The sequence below is a fragment of the Phascolarctos cinereus genome, unplaced genomic scaffold, assembly GCF_003287225.1.
Source record: "Phascolarctos cinereus isolate Bilbo 61053 unplaced genomic scaffold, phaCin_HiC Scaffold_5;HRSCAF=322, whole genome shotgun sequence".
Taxonomy (NCBI): domain Eukaryota; kingdom Metazoa; phylum Chordata; class Mammalia; order Diprotodontia; family Phascolarctidae; genus Phascolarctos; species Phascolarctos cinereus.
In genome coordinates, this window is record NW_027555958.1 from 321,666,169 (window position 1) to 321,683,008 (window position 16,840).

At 46.1% G+C, this 16,840-nt stretch overlaps 2 protein-coding genes across 2 annotated transcripts; both read right to left on the reverse strand.

Moving 5' to 3' along the window:
• Window positions 1-2,104: 2,104 nt before the first annotated feature.
• Window positions 2,105-5,451, reverse strand: S100A5 (S100 calcium binding protein A5). Its single transcript, XM_020992001.2, has 2 exons — window positions 4,378-5,451; window positions 2,105-3,128 (listed from the first exon to the last, which is right to left on the reverse strand). The coding sequence occupies exons 1-2, from the start codon at window positions 4,513-4,515 to the stop codon at window positions 2,985-2,987; spliced, it is 282 nt and encodes a 93-aa protein (XP_020847660.1). The 5' UTR covers window positions 4,516-5,451; the 3' UTR covers window positions 2,105-2,984.
• Window positions 5,452-10,370: 4,919 nt separating this feature from the next.
• Window positions 10,371-14,072, reverse strand: LOC110212138 (protein S100-A4). Its single transcript, XM_020992005.2, has 3 exons — window positions 13,966-14,072; window positions 11,372-11,532; window positions 10,371-10,733 (listed from the first exon to the last, which is right to left on the reverse strand). The coding sequence occupies exons 2-3, from the start codon at window positions 11,510-11,512 to the stop codon at window positions 10,569-10,571; spliced, it is 306 nt and encodes a 101-aa protein (XP_020847664.1). The 5' UTR covers window positions 11,513-11,532; window positions 13,966-14,072; the 3' UTR covers window positions 10,371-10,568.
• Between the last annotated feature and the right edge of the window lie 2,768 nt (window positions 14,073-16,840).

Here is a 16,840-nt window from a genome sequence, read left to right on the forward strand (position 1 = left end):
AGCAGCAACTAATTTCTACAGTGTTCTAAGATTTGCAGACTATTTTCCACAGAACAAGCCCACCAAGGTAGAAAACTGAGTTCATAGAGGTTAAGCTAGCAAGTGTGGGAAATGAGAGGGGAAAACAGCAGTAGTAGGGCATCTTTGAAGAAGGTCCTAACTGGGGAGGCTGCAGGTGGGGGAGGGAGAAGCCTGAAGACAAACTCTGACCTCAACAGTTATGTCAAGCGCTAGAAAAACGGTGTGTTTCATGTAATCATAATATAATCATAATCACAATCATGACAGCATGTCCATTATAATTATAGGAGGCTTTTCCATGGAACATTTCATTTCAAGGAACTTTATCCTCTGATTTCTCTTCATTTCCTGTTTTCTCTGAAGCTTGGGGCTGCAGAGCTGGAACTGGTCTCCCCATTTCATAGAAGAGGAAAACAGTAGGTTTTCTGGAGTTGGTTTGGTGACTTCCCCTGCTTGGGACTTTTCCAAACAGGCACAGGGACAGGGCAGAGGCAGAAGGAGGCATGGGGAGAGGTAGGATAAGAACTCAGATGCCCTGATATTCTTGGGGTATAGTAGAAAGAGCACCAGATTTGAAGCCAGAACACCTGGGTTTGATTCTCAGCTCTGATACTATCTAGAAGACCTTGGGCAGGTCACTTAACCTCAGTGGGCTTTGGATCTTTTATTTGTAAAATGGGAATATTGATACTTTGCAATTCAATTCAATAAACATTTAATAAATGACTACTATGTGCCAGGCACTATGCTAAGCACTCAAGTTACAAAAAGAAGCAAAAGACAGTCCCTGCCCTCAAGGACCTCAGGATCTCTACCAATCTCTAAGCTTATTATGAGGCCTCAGTTAGTATCTCATATAACAGACCTTCTCTGATTCCCACCTACCTGCCCTACAAGTTGTCAGGGCTCTCTCCCTCCTTAAATATCCTTGTATTTACTAACGCGTGTGTGTGTGTGTGTGTGTGTGTGTGTGTGTGTGTGTGTGTGCGCGTGTTGTATGTGTGTGTATATGTGTGTTATATCCTTCAATAGTATCTAAATTCCTTGAGGACAAGAGACCACATCATTTTTGCTTTCTCTTCCCCAACACGGCCCAACTCCTTAACATCCTTATATTAACTGTGAACATGTAATATCGCCCTAGCAGGCTCCCTAAGGGCAAAGTACTGTTTCATTTAGTAAATGTCTGTTGAACAGAATTGTCATTGAAAGCACCAGTCAATTTAATTCATCACACATCTATTAAGTGATTACAGTGTGTCTCAGCACAGCAGTAGAACACTAGGCTTGGAGTTAGGAAGGCCTTCATTCAAATTCAGCCTCAGATGCTGCATAACCCTAGGCAAGTCCCTTAACCTCTCTCAGCCTCATTTTCTTAATCTGTACAATCAAAGGTCTGGACTTGACCTCTAAAGTGTTTCTCAGTGGGCAGCTACGTGGCACAATGGATAGAGTGCTGGGCCTGGAGTCAGGAAGACTCATCTTCATGGATTAAAATCTGGCTTCAGACACTTCCTAATTGTGGGACCCTGGACAAGTCACTTCACCCTGTTTGCCTCAGTTTCCTCATCTGTAAAGTGAGTTGAAGAAGGAAATAGTGAACTGCTCCAGTATCTCTGCCAAGAAAACCCTAAATGGGGTCATGAAGAGTTGGACACAACTGAACAACAAACGTGCTTTCTAGCTCTCACATCTGTGATCATCTGTGCCAAGCACTGTGCTAGGTATTGGGACACAAAGACAAATGGAAAGTCCTTGACCTCGGGGAATACTACCAATACTACCTCACACTCTTCTTCTGTTCTACACTATGAATGGTTCAGAGTGGCTATGGGGCTGCAGCAGCTCTTGAAGACTGTCCAGTAAGAATCAGAAAGGGTTGCAATATGCACAAGCGAGGGAAGTACCCACACCTATGAAGGTGAAATTTCAGAAGCTTTAAACAGCGAAACATTACTGAAGAGACCTCTCCCTTCCCCCTCCTCATCAAGATCTATGCCCTGAGTGCCTGCCACCCTCCCTTCAGTCATCAATCAACCCCAAAACACCTTGAAGTGAAACACATTTATTTATCTGCAGGAGGGAGAAAGAGAATGAATTGCTTCTGGAAAGGAAGGTTGGAGAGTGAGGGTGGAGTGATCTTGATTCCAGAAGACTGATGAAGAAACAAACCTCCCTTCCTTGTATAACAGACTCCTCTGACTACAGGTACAGAGGGCCTGGCACATAGTAGGCACTTAATAAATGATTATTGATTGATTGTTTGATAGAATAAGGCATACATTGTCAATCCCTACCGATGCATTGTTTTGCTTTCTTAACTATGTTTCTTTTTTTAATAGGGAGGATTACATGTAATTGGAGGAAAATAAAGTACTAAATAAATAATTTGAACATTTAATAGGGAGGATTATATAGGGGTAAAGAGGGAGAGTCGTTGGGAAATGATGGTGGATGAAAAAATGCGTTGATAAACATTTTCAAAAAGAATGAGAACAGGAGAGGCGGTATGGTCTAGTCTAGTGGATAGAAAGGGCTGGTTTTGGAGATAGGAACACCTGGATTCAAATCCTGCTTCTGACATGCTAGCCAACTCCGTGGGCAAGTCACAACTTCTCAGGGCTCTAGATAGCTCTTTACAACTCTAAATTACAGGTGAGTTGCTGATCTGCATTTGGTATATACCCATAAGATCACAGGTCCAGACCAAAAAAGGAAGGAAGGAAGGAAGGTAGGGGGGAGGGAGAAAAAGAGAGAAAGAAAAAGAAAGAAAGTAAGGCAAGGAAGATTTAAAGTGTACCCTCCATGGAAAGGGTAAAGGTCTACTAGCTCTAGGTAAAATAGACCCAGAGGATTTATTAGTCCCATTATCAATAATTGGGGAGGGGTGGGATGGGAATGAAGGCCCTAATGAGGGGCTGTACTGGGAAGGTTAGCCCCCAGGACAGTGGCCTATCATTCACTTATTTATTTTCTTCCAAGAAGAAGTCATTGTAGGCCATACACAGTGTGGTCAGGAACACAGAATACTCCTTGAAGTCAATCTCCTGGTCACTGTTCCGATCCAGGCTTTTCATCAGTTCATCAATGCCGCTCTCCTGCATTTTCTAAGAGGGGACAGAGAGTGATAGTAGAGAGTTTTAGAGACCACCCACACACACCCACACACACACACACACACACATATATATATATATGTATTCTCTCTCTCTCTCTCTCTCTCTCTCTCTCTCTTTCTCTCCCTCACTCTATTCTCATCTCCAGGTTCCATGTTTACCCACAAACATTCATTGTTCAGGGAAGGCAAAGCCAACTCAGATTAGAAAAACTAGTCTACCACCCTTTTAAAAAAAAGTAAACTACATTCCACTACCTAATAGAAAGGATCTGTTCTAGAGGCCTAGCACTAGAAAAGAACTAGCTTCTACACGAGACCATCTAATCCACTTCCCTTATTTAACAGATGAGGAATAGGGCAGGGAAGATTAGAGTGTACTCCCCAGGGAAAGGGCAAAGGTCTACTAGCTCAGAGTATAATAGACCGGTAGGATTTATTAGTCCTACTATCAATGCAATCTAATGACTCCTTTATCTCTTATCAAATCAGGCTGTTCTGCCTTTCTTCAAGGTCTCTCCTAGCCTGGTTCCTCCTCCTGTTCCCCACTCCCACCCATAATATCCTCTTCCGCTTCATCTCCCATGGCCCGCCAAACCTACCAACCGAATCCACCCTGTTCTCCCTGACCCTCACTTCCTTCTGTCTGAGCTCCGATTTTACACAGGCCACTGCCCCCGTCACGGTCCGTCTTTCCCAATACTACCTCACACTCTTCTCCCAGAAGCCTTCCCTAATTCACCTGAAATTACTCAACCTGTTCCTCTGAATTCCTTCCTCCTTACCCTAGCACTGGTGTATTTGCCTTTTTCTTTCTGTATTTGTGTCTCTTTCTGAGGCCTAGAGTTGTATCCTGTGTCCCCATAAGACAGAGTTCCCAAAAGGTAGCAACAATGTCTCCTCATCAGAGTAGGAGCTCTCTGCAGGCAGGACTGTGTCTTCCTCATCAGATAGAAAGGTCCCAGACTACCCACCATCTTCCCCCACCTCACAGCTATTAGACTGGAAATTCCATAAGAGCAGAGACTAATCTCTTCTCATCAAACTGGGGGGTCACTCAGGGCCAGGTCTTATCTCCTCCTCCACCGAATGCATCCCCTCTTGGATTCAGGACAAGGGGATGATCAGTCTTGAATCTGGTTGGAGTAGAGGTTTGTAGACCACCTGAGTAATGAAAGGTAGGACAATAAAGTACTATCAGTGTCTCCATTCATTAGCTCATTTGAGATGAGAGAACACACCTCCCCCAAGCATAGCTCCTTCTTGATCAGCTCCTTCAATTCTCTCCTGCTCAGGGTCAATTTGCTGCCCTCCCTTCCCGAATATTTGTGGAAAGTGGTGACCATGGTGGTTAGGGCCTTCTCAAGAGGAGTCTCCATTCCAGCAAGACTTTCAGATCTGAAAAACAAAGAGAAAAGAGAGGGGAGGAAAGAATGCTATTCTAAGGGATTTAAGCTAAACCCAAGAGGAAACTTCCTCCAGATTCAAACACACACACACACACACACATGAAAATGGATTCAGTTATAATAGGATGGACTGAAACAAGACATAAGACAGAACTCCCCAGCTTCTATGGCTGTGAAAAAATGGAACTGATTGGCACAGGAGCATGCAGTCTCACATCTGGGATACATTTGAGGGGGTGGGAGAAGGGGAGAACCTGGGGATGGTCTCAAGTGGAGAAGAAGGGATGCACAGTTTTAGTATAAAGCGGAGAATAAGGGTATGACCATTCCCTCTCTGCCCCACCCAGTGCAAGGAGTGAGTTACTCGGGAGTCACCTCCCATCTATGCCCAGGTCTCTGATTCATCAACCAAGAAGTCTGCAAAGAGTGGATGTGGGGGACAAGGAGAAAGTCCTGACGATACTGAACCATGAGCACAAAAGCAGCAGGGATGAAGAGAGAGAGCAATAGGGAGGAGGTAGGGGAGAGGTAGTCAGACCTTGCAAACTGGTCTCCTGTCTCTGACACAGAAAGCTAGAAGAAAGCAGGCTGATAAGGAGAGTGATGGTAGAGGAGGGGGAAAGAGTCAGAGGTGAGAGAGATAGGAGGGGAGAAGAGAGAGATACCTTTCCTTAACTCATTAATCATTCAAATAAATATTAAAAAAAAAACTACTAAGTGCAGAGGCAGTTTATCATGACAAATAGGGATCCAGCCTTAGAATCAGGAAGATCTGCTTCTAGCACATATAAGCCCTGTATAAGTCAATTTTGTAGTATTCCCTAGGCAATTCTCTAAGCCATGAGTTTTTAACCTGGGATCTGTGAACTTCTTTTTTTCCTTTTTTTTTTTAAGTCAATGAAGTAACTTGACCAGGGTCACACAGTTAGTGAGCGTCTAAGGCCAAATTTGAACTCAGGTCTTCCTGACTCCAGGCTGGTGCTCTATCCACTGCGTCTCCTAGCTGCGCCACCCCTGGTGAACTTATTTTTAAAACTTATTTTGTTAACTCTATCTCAATGTAACTAGCCTCCTTTCTAATCTTATGTACTTGCTTTTATGCATTTAACAATGTTATTCTGAGAAAGGATCCGTAGACCATCAGCCTACTGCCAAAAGGGGGCCAAGACACTAAAAAAGGTTAAGAATTCCAGCTCTAAAACTGCGATCGACAGAGAAGTTGCTGATGTGCTTATTGAAGGGAGTTGTTCTCCATACAGATGAAATCATAAGCCCAGACCAAAAAACAAACAGGTAAAAAATATGCAGAGCTCTGTGCTATGCCGATGCTGGGGGAGATATGGGAGGCTATGAAAGATGAGGGGAGATAAGACTGAGTCCCTCACCTTTTCCCACACTGCTTCCCCTCCCTTGGGTCTCATGACCTAGCAGGAGCCTATGACTCAAACAAATAACTAGACTATACAGTATTATACGGTAAGCATATCAGAGAGCTGCAACACAAAGTACTGGGTAAGGTTTCCAGGGGAAGGTCATTTCCAAGAGGGGGAATGGCCTCTCCAGGAGAAGCCTGGAGGTGGAGTTTCCTGATTCCATCACCTTGGGCCAGGGGAGAATCGAAGCAAACCCCAGGGCAAGGAGGAAGCAAAGGGTATGTCTAGTTGCCATGGCTCAGGTTTGAAAATCACTTCCCCTCTGGGGAGGTTAGGGTGGTAACCATACAGGAACTGAGGTGATTTGATTTCCCCAAAGAAGCTGAGTCGATGAGCTAGAGGGCTCTCTGGGGTTACAAGAGGGAGAGTTTCCCCCTATACAGACGATCCCCAAAAGACCCCTCCTATTTCCATCTTGTGCCTACCTGGCTCCCTCTTCATCATTTCTTCACCCCCATCACCCCTAAGCCTCCCCTTTTCTCCTAAACCCAGATCTGTTGCTAATTAGCTGTGTGACCTTAGGCACTGAAGTCACTTCACTTGTCTGAACTTCAGTATCTTTGTAACCCATTTTGCAGATGGGGCTCAGAAAAGTGGAAGCTGTTTGCCCAGGGTCAGACACCTCCTAATCATCAGAGCCTCAGATGATCTCACATCTCTTGACCCCAAATCCAAGCTCTTTCTCCTACTAAGCAGGGTTTGCTGCCTCTAGCCTCCCATCCCCTGAACACTAACCCCTCTACCCTGTAAGTCTCCCAGGAAAAAACTCCTGTCCTCCATATAGCCACCCAAGCCAAGCTAGGGATGTCGAGTGAAGACTTACCCAATGAAACCAAATCGACCAGTGAATCTGAGGAGACGGGAAGAAATAAAGCCCAGGCTTATTCTCTAGCTTTATTACCTCTGCTTAGACTCCAGGGAGCTCAGGATGGGAAAGGGCCAATGAGAAGGGGGAAGGAGACACGGAAAGGCTCGGGCCTCAATCTCTTGGGAAGAGGAACCAAGGACCCCATGGCTTTTTCTTTGTTTACAAGCGGGGTAGAAAGAGGAGACTAGGCTCAGACTGGCATGTGCCCTCTTGGGTATTAAGCAGAGCTTCTCTCCTGAGTCAATCTCTGTAAGTCACAGGAAGAGCATCGTGGTATAGTGGGGGAAAGGGCTTAACCTGATGTAAGGTATAGACCCTGGTTGGAATCCTGGTGCTGATATTTTCTAGCTATGTGACCTTACAGTTCTGTATCTGTGATCCTATGATCCTGGGACCTCTCTGAGCCTTAGTTTCCAGATCTGCAAAATAAGGACAGTAGAATTTGCACCATTTACCTGACAGGATTGTCTCAGAATTATAGAAGCATAGATTTTAAAGCAGGAAGAGGCCTCGAAGGACTAATCCCTCATATTTTGTTGTGGTGGTGGTGGTTCAGTCCTTCAGTCATGTTCAACTCTTCCTGACTCCATTTGGGGTTTCCTTGGCAGAGGTACTGGAGCAATTTTCCATTTCCTTCTCCAGCCAATTTGACAGATGAGGAAACTGAGGCAAACTGGTTTAAGTGACTTGCCCAGGGTGACACAGCTGAACTCACAAAAATGAGTCTTCCTGACTCCAAGCTCAGTGGTTTATCCACTGTGCCCTGAAGCCCTCATAGGTGAAGTGACTTGCCAAGGTCACACAGATAGGAAGTCATAAGCCAAGTTTTCTGACTCCAAGTCTAGTGCTCTCTAAATCTTAAAGCACAACAGAAATGTGTTATTATCTCCGTATCTCCGAAGGACCCACAGAACTTGAAATGAGGCAGGGGATAGGGCTGAGCATAAAGGATTCCTGGTACAGGTCAGAGTGGTACATTGAAGGCTGACCATAGAGCTGAAATTTTCTAAAACATATGATATATTTTTTTATTTTTTTAGTTTAGTTTTGTTTTTGTTTTTCCCTAACCCTACCAAGACTTTATTAAAAGAAATGTTAAATAGGGGTCTTGGTATCAGAGATGGGAAGGACATTATAGGGGATAAGGGTAAAGGTAGAGGATAGAAGATTGTCATAAATAAGGGCTGAGTGTCAGGGTGGGAGCCCAAATACTAAACAAGGTTTCAGAATAGTCAGTCGTACCTAACGCTAGGCAGGGTCTCTGGAACAGAGTAAAAAGATTTAGGGTAGGGGCAGCTAGGTGGTGCAGTGGATAGAGCACCGGCCCCGGATTCTGGAGGACCTGAGTTCAAATCCAACCTCAGACCATAACACTTACTAGCTGTGTGATCCTGGGCAAGTCATTTAACCCCATTGCCTAGGCAAAAAAAAAAAAAAATTTAGGGCGGGGCAAGACTGGAGGAGGGAGAAAAAAAGAGTTTGAATGTTGGAGGTGGGGAGAGAGTAGGCATGAGAAGCATCTACCTTGATTAGTTCCTTGTTACTCTCTCACCAATCCTCTCCCCCTCCCCTTGGCCCTTTACTCCCAGGGATCAGGCACCAGGACTGGAGAGGGAGACCAGGGATTGGTTGCTCGGTGATAGGAGTTTTCAAAGCACAGTTTAGAAACAGAATGATGCAAAAGGGTGGATTGCAGAGGCTGGGAAAGGGTTGGCTAAGAGCAACAGCATCTCTGGTGGAAGAGTGAAGGAAGCAGTAAAGGAGACCATGCCCATAAGTAAGACTACAGGATCATAAGCCTTTATTGTTAAATCCTAAATAGTAAGAGAGGACTCTGGAAAGACAGACTAGGGTCACCCATTCTCCCACACTTAAGGTGGGGAAAAAGGGAAAAAATGATAGCAAGGAAAAAGGAGAAATAGCTGAGAGGTCCCCTCAGCGGGTCTCTGACCTTCAGACAAGATAGACCTTAACCTTAACCTTAACCTTAACCAAGAGTAAAAAGAAAGTAAAACTAAGGCCTCAGCTCCTTTTAACATCCCCTGGTCCTCATGTGATGTCTAATGGTCCTCAGGCTTCCTTATTTCTAACCCTAATATCTCACACAGCAGTTAATGACCTTTTAGCTTATAGCCTATAACCATATTGTAATTATTCCTCACCTCTTTCCCCATCTCAGCTGACTCCAGACTCAAAATTCCCTGTCTCTCTCTGCTTCTCTGAGCCTCAGTTTCCACATCTATAAAATGAGGAGGTTGGACCAGACAATCTTTAAGGTCCCTTTGAGCCCTGGTTCCTATGATCCTGTGAGACTCTTCTCTAAATTGTTCCATTGGAAATTCTCCTCTGATCTCTTCTTTTCCTTCCCTTCTGACCTCTCAGTTGACCTCCCTCTCAGCTGGCACACAATTCCAGGGTCAGTTTCCAGGCTACAAATCTCATCCCAAGACAATTTTCAGGAATGCTGTTCCACATCCCCTTCTGGTATCACTGGGGACAGCTCTGGCTCAGGTCTCTTTCTGTTCTTGCTTTAGACAGAAAAGGGTTAAGCATTTCTATGATTCAGAGCAAACGTTAGAAGAAGAAGTAGAGGAAGGGGCAAGGCCAGTGATGCAGGTCAGGAACGAAGTAGATGAAAAATTTTTCTATCTATCTTTTTCTATCCCAAATGAAAGCCCAAGCGCATGCTGGGAAATAGCTATCTTCAGCACATTCTTCCCTCCCCCAACCTAAGCCAGGGCTTAGGCTCCCCTTTCTCCTGACTCCCAACGTTCACCACCCCCAAGGGCTTCTCAACAACATACCACACCTAGAACCAAGAACAGATGTGATGTTCAATACGACCCTGAGTTAGAAGAGGGCTCAGGAATGTGGGGAGAAGGAGGATGGTGGCAACACAGGGGACTCGAGGAAAAAAGTTGAATTGAAATCTCTCTCCACATGTCTAATTCATGGCGGTTGTTCAGGACTGTGGTTTTCAATTTTTCTGGTCTCACCTCCATGCTCTCAAATTTTCTACTTGCTCATTCCCGTGCTACTCAAAAGTTCTTGGGGGTGTTATGGAAAGAGCATTGAGACAGGAATGAGATGGAAAGAGTACTGAGGCAGGAATCTTGTCTGGGCTCCAGAAGGTTTGGACCAAATGACCTCTGAAGGTCCTTCCCAGTTCTAGCACCCTATGAATCTATAAACCATTCTGAGCCTCAGTCTTCCATTGTAAAGTGAATGAGATGACCTCCAAGATCCTTCCCAGAATTCACCCTCTGTGAATTATCTCACAGGTGCCAATGAACCATCTGCTCTTTGGGCACCTGTTTCCCAAGACTCTTCTTTCCTGAATCCCTCCTCCCCGAGCCCCACTCCTGCCAACTCACATCAGCCTCCACCAAAATTTTAAAAGCTCCTAAAGTCAGCTCCCAGGAGACTATACAGATCTCTCTGCTTCTCCAGTCTCTTTATTGGAAAACCAAGCAAACTGACCCACCCAACATCCACCAAAAAGACTCCCCAAACAGCAGCAGACATTCTTGTAATAAACCTTTATTGGCTCTACTCAATGACCTGAATGTGCTCCAGCATCACCCAGGATGGTAATCTGCCCACCTCAGGCTCCATGAGGATACTTATGACCCTGTAGTTTCTCCCAAGATTCCCCCTTCCCCCTCCCACAAGAGCTTCCCTCTTTTCCCTTTCCCATCCCCCACTATCACCACTGCTCCCCTTTATTTCTTCCTGGGCAGCTTGTCAGCATAGCCCTCGAAGAATTCATTGCACATCATGGCAATGCACGACAGGAAGACCGAGTACTCCTGGAAATCCACCTCGTTGTCCCTGTTGTTGTCCAGATTGCTCATGAGCTTCTGAAAAGCAGCCTCATCTGTCTTTTTCTGCAAAAGGAGGAAGGAGAGAAGAGATGGTATGACAGTTCCCCAAAAAGGAGCTGACCACCTCATCAGCATCCTGGATTTAAGGCAGGAAGGAACCTCAAAGGCCATCCAGTCCAATCCCCTTATTTTACAATCGAAGGAAGAGAAGGGAACGAGCATTTATTAAATGTCTACTATGTGCCAGGAGCTTTACAAATATTACTTCATTTGATCCTCACAACAACTCTGGGAAGTAGATGCTGTAAATGATTCCCATTTTACAGTTGAGGAAACTGAGGCAGACAGAGTTTAAGGCACTTGCCCAGGGTCACACAGCTAGGAAGTATACAGATATGGATTTGAACTCAGGTCTTCCTGACTCCAGGCTCAGTGCATTTTTAGATGCATAAAATTAAATACATAGTATTACCAAGGAAACCAACTGTACTTAAATAGTTATCCAAATATGAAAAAAACCAAGCTCACCAACCCCAGGCTGAAAACCTTTCCTCTACAATAATTAGCTCTAATAGTTAATATAATAATTAATTATAATAGTTAGACGAGGATATGAGGTCACCAAGCACCTCGAGTGGCAGGAGAGCTGGGGGCAGGAGCAGCAGCTCTGTGGATTCTACCACACACATACACATACTCACCCCCAAGAAGCTAGGGAGCTCCCGTGTCACCAGCTCCTTCAGCTCTGTCTTATTGAGCTTGAACTTGTCTCCCTCCTTTCCAGAGTACTTGTGGAATGTGGACACCATCACGTCCAGAGCCTTTTCCAGGGGACTTGTCATGATGCTGTCGTAAGGGGCACCTAGGGAGGGGAAAAGTGAAGATGCCCATTGATTTAGGGCAGAGTGGATGTGGAATGTGGTGGGCTACTTCAAGAATCAGTGATGCCATCCATTTGGGGACCCCCTCCACTGATGAGTTCTTTCAGTTCCGCCAACATGAATAGTGAGTGATTCCTATAGAAACGGAACTGAAACCAGCATCTTTCTAGCCCAGAATAAGCTTCACAAAGCCCAACAGTGGGGTGAGAAGCCAGAAAAGTGCTCTCAAATCAGCACCTTTTTAAGACAAATGCATTAGGAGGGTTAGAGGCAGGGAAAAGAAATCTAGGAGGAAACCCACACTAGTAATTTTTCCATTTTAACTCATTATTCTTTTTATTAAGGTTCTAGACTCAGTTTTTTGTGATCATCTGAAGGACCTGAGGCATCACCCAGAATGCCCCACCCTAGGTATGGCTCCCTGTACAGACAACCTTTTAGTAGAATAAATGTCCTAGTCTTAGGGCGCTGCTATGGCAGCCCAAAAAACATGGCCAACTGGCAAGCTGCTCTTCTGGAGGTGAGCCTTCAGAATTTAACTGGCTTAGAAAACAATGTGATGAAATGGAAAGTGCCCTGGATCTGGATTTGAATTCTGCTTTATTACCTGTGTGACCACGGACAACTTATTTCTTTTCTCTGGGCACAGATAAGAGGCCTCAGTGACCATCTGTCTAGTTTAGTTGTTCCCTGTCTATGGGCTTTGAGTAATTGCAATGACTCAACATGTATAATATAGATATAATGTTATTGATATATGATAATATATCTATAATAGATATATAATATATAGTAGGCAAGCAAAATTAAAATCTTATACATCTTAGTACTTTTCAATTATAGTAGGCTCATTCAAAAGTGTTACTGAGTTTTTGTTGTTATCTCTGGGTCAACTTATACTAATGTTTATTCTCTTTTTCCTATATATTCTATATTTTTTCTATAATGAGGTTTTGGGGGAGGGCCTAGAAATTTTTTTGACATTGAAAAAGGGTGCACCTACTCAAAGAAGTTGGGAACCACTAAATCTAGTCCAACATCCTCACTTTATAGATTAAAAAAAAGCATGAACATCAGTATCCCACCCCACTCTCTGAACCCTTCACTCTGGGACTGCCAGGGTCCAAGCTGGTTTCTGCCCTTAAGACTGGACTATTCTGGACACCTCCCTGGAGAGCAGGCTTCTGGGCTCCTCTCAGAGCAAAGCATGAATGGGGCAGGATTCGCCGCACCCTGAGGGCACACACCCCAGAGGCCCGTTTGTTCTGACACTAAAACATAGGCAGAGATAGGACAGAGAAACTAGTCCTGGCCCAAGAAAGGTAAGATAATAAAAAGAAGAGGCCCCTAAAGATGGCCGAGTGGTCCTTAGACTTGCGATCGGCAAACACCGCCCCCCCCCATGCCTGAGAGAGCACAAAAAGACTGAAGAATGCCTAGCCCCACCCTGCCTCAGTTTCCCCACATAGGAGGTTCAGGGGAGCTCTCTTGGTTGGCAGCCTCTTATGTGGGGAAACTGAGGCAGGGTGGGGCCCATGTCTTCCTGTGCACCCCACCCCCCAAGGCACATTACCCCTCTTCAGGGACCAGAGAACATCTACCACTGCATGCAGTTAAGTTTAGGACACATCGCAGACCGTTTCTTAAACCAGTCCTCTGTCCCCACCTCCCTGCCCAGGACTATTGCCCTGAAGTTCCCTCTCTAGTTGCTTTCCCTCCCCCGGTCGCCCTAGGAAGCTATTTCTACAATGCCTGCCCCACCCTAGGCTCCTCTCAGTGCCCAGTCCCACAACAACAACAAGCCAGCAATGGTAATCTCCAGCTCGGTTTTTCCACCACTGGCTCACTCCCTCACTCACGCATTCCCCAAAGCTCAGCCCTCCCCAGCCCATTCTTCTGCTCTGTGCACAGGAGTGGGCGGTTGCTTCTGGAGACTGGCCCTGGGACTGACAATGGAAAAAAACAGCCAGGCAGAGGGAGGGTGAGTTGGGAAGGAGAGGAGGGGGAGGAGAGACGTGGACAGAGAGGATGGGAGCTATCCCTCTGTCAAGAAGAGAGAGCTCAGATCACAGCCACTACGCTGCTCCATAAATACATATGTATGTGCATGAAACACATGCCTACATGCCGCAGACACAGACAGACACGCAGTTCAGGTGCAGAAATGTAACCTATAGCATGCACATAGCACCCAAGCCATATGGTCTTGCAATCTCTCCCCCACTAGGGCACTCCTCCACCCCACCCTGGTATCTCTCTACAACCTGAACCTGCCCCTCTTCACCACTCCCTCCTCAAAGCCTCTTTCTAGCTTCCTCACATCTGGATCTACTTCCCACATCTGGCCCCCACTCAGCCTCCTCTGTTACTAGGTCCTGTCACCCACATCCCCCTCCAAGTCAACCATAACTCACCAAACCAACCCGAGAGGAAATGCAGAGAGGGGAGAGAGAGAGGGACACAGTTGGGAGGGCTGAGCCGTGGACTATTTATACCCCTAGCCAAACCCAGCCTGTGGCAAGGGGCGGAGGGGAGCCGGGACACCCCCTCCCTGATGCTGGGTCAGAGGAGACCAATAGCAAGGCCTCTTCCACCTCCAAGCTCACGTTGGCTGGTGGGTGAGCAGAGCTTACACAGGATGAGGCACTAATATGGGGATAGTTTTCAGTGACTACTCCCCCCCCATCAGAGGGAGAGGACCCTGAAAGTAGAGCCAGACAGTACCCACAGGACTTGAGCCCCCAATCTGAAGGAGTGGGTAGGCCCTCAACCCCACCTTGTAGGAGGGACAACAATCAGAGGGGGGGTATACAGTCTGTGTTAAGTTGTAGGGGAAAGGGGAGGGGGAGCACGTGGATGGAAAATTCCTACAAAGCTAAGAATCTTCTAGAATATTAAGGAAGAAAGAGCCAGAGCACGGACTGATCTGGGCGTGAGAGAGAGGACCACAGTCCCTCTGCTTCATGGGGAGCAGAGCTGTGCTGAGAGTGTGGCTATCCCAGACATAGCCAGGATATATGTGAGAAGGATAGTGGATGCCAGGCTAACTCCAGAGAAAAAGACTTGGAGAATGCTTGGGAAATACTCCACGGAAAGAAAAATATCTTCAAGTACTCTTCTCCCCTGGAGTTTGTGGCTGAGTGCCCAGGATGAGCCCAAGTGGAGGGATGAAGGAAGGAAGGAACACACGAGTATGTGGGATGGGGCTGATTGTCAGGGATGGGGAGGGGAGCATCTGGAATGATACTAAAGGGGGAAAGAGGGACGCATGAGTGCCTAGGACAAGACTAAGTGACAGGGATCAAGGGAAAGAGAACACATAAGACTGAACATGGGGGTGAGGCGGGGTGGCAGAATAGAGGGGGACACAGGAACGTTCGGAATACGGGGACACTTGGATACTGAGGATGGCATCTTGAGGTTACATATCAGGAGATGGGATAGGGATAAAGTATCTTCAAAGTTCTGATAATCAGTTATCAGACTAGAGCACAGGGGTGTCTCCCCAAGATGCTGTCCCCTGACTCTGGGCCAGGGGTGGGATGGGGTATACCACAAAGGAAGAAGAAAACAGGCCATCAACCTTAATCCAGTTAGTGCCACCATTTCAGCCCTGTCAGCTCCCCAAGCCCCAGGCTAGGCACGGACAGCCCCACCCAGGCCCCACCCTCTGCCTCACTGGTACACGCATTGTGGAAGCCCTGGAACCCAGAGGTTCTCCTGAAACCAGATTTGAGAAGTGCCTCAGCTCTCCCCCTTCACAGCCTCCCTCTCCAGCTCACCACCAGTACCTCTCTCTCAAAGACCCCCCGGAGAGCAGAAGCCTCCGGTTCAGGAGCTGTTAACTTTTACTTTGGCGCCATGGACCCCTTTGACAATCTGGTGAAGCCTTTCTTCACAATAATATTATTTAAATGATTGAAAGAAATGCTACATTTCAGTTAGACATTAGTGAAAATAAAGATGTCATTTTTCCCCCTCCAAATTCACTGGACCCCTTGAAATTTGACCCCCAGCTCTAGTTGCTCAGGCCCAACCTCCACCCTATGTGTATACTCTCCATGTTCTCATTCTCAAATCTAACCACAAATCTCTTGCTGCAAGTTCAAAACCGCTTCCTCTTCTTCCAGATCCTCCTTCCTCTAGACAGTGGAACTAAATGAGACCATAAAGGCACCTCCAACCGTCTAGTAATATTAACAAGTTCTTCAAGTACCCACTCAGCTTGCCCTCACAGGCTCAGGGGATCCCAGTTCCTTAGGAGCACAGCTGGAGCTTGAGGTATTAGAGCAGTTGGGGCTCAGTAGCAAAAGAAGCCCAGCCTCAGCCCTACTCCCCATTCCCTTTAAGAATAACCAAACCACCCCAAAGGATGCTGGAAGAACAGCCATTTTTATTGAGAGATCATTCACAGTGGTGAGCACATTAACAAAGAAAGGAATTTCATCCCTGGTACCTTGTTCCAGCTAACCCCACCATCTCTCTGTATCTTCTCTTTACCTCCCCAAAGTACTTTCTTAGTTTATTCTCGAATTATAATAGAATATCACAGGCCTAAGGGGAAGCAACAGAGATGGGAGATTAGAAGGGAAATTACCTTCCTAAGGGTCATAAATCAAACTGAAAGCTGAGACAGATCAAGGAATGTCTAGATTAGGAGACCTTAATGGCTATGTAGTCCAATCCATCCTCAAAGGAGAACCTGGTTTTCCACAGAGCTGACAAGTGACCCTCCAGTTTCTACAAAACAACTTCCAGGCAGACAGGGACATAACACCCAGGTTACAGCTCTTTCTCATGCATCAATTCATTTTATCATTCCCCATCCCTGACTCATCCCACTTATAGGGTTACTAAGGACAAGGAGGATTAGGGGGACAGTCCCGGAAGTACTCATGGCAGTAGAGGCAGAGACAGGCCAGGGCTCGGACATACTCAGTGAAATCCACCTCACAGTCCTTGTTTGTATCCATCGCACTCAAGAAAGTGTTGTAGTCACACTCCCGGAGCCGAGTCTGAGGAAACGTGGAAGAGAGTAAGAAGAAAGTTTGAGACAGGAAGAATCACCTGGCTTTCTTGAATCAGCACAGTGACATAACAGAAGAAGCATTAATTAGATTAGCCATCAAGAGAATTGGGTCTCCTGGCTTTTCCTCTGAGCCCCTGTTGTGACCTTGGGCAAATCATTTTCATCAGTGTCTCTCAGACCGATTGATGTTCTGTTTAATCTACATCGTACAGAAACACTACATTTCATTGTCAGGAAGTCCTTTCTGTGCTCTAGTCTAG

Excerpts from the sequence above, each read along its gene's own strand:
- S100A5 (XM_020992001.2), bottom strand. The coding sequence starts at position 4,515 with ATGGAGACTCCTCTTGAGAAGGCCCTAACCACCATGGTCACCACTTTC. Across the intron at positions 3,129-4,377 it reads AGGAGCTATGCTTGGGGGAG|AAAATGCAGGAGAGCGGCAT; the intron begins GTGTGTTCTCTC and ends GTCCCCTCTTAG.
- LOC110212138 (XM_020992005.2), bottom strand. The coding sequence starts at position 11,512 with ATGACAAGTCCCCTGGAAAAGGCTCTGGACGTGATGGTGTCCACATTC. Across the intron at positions 10,734-11,371 it reads AGCTCCCTAGCTTCTTGGGG|AAAAAGACAGATGAGGCTGC; the intron begins GTGAGTATGTGT and ends CTCCTTTTGCAG.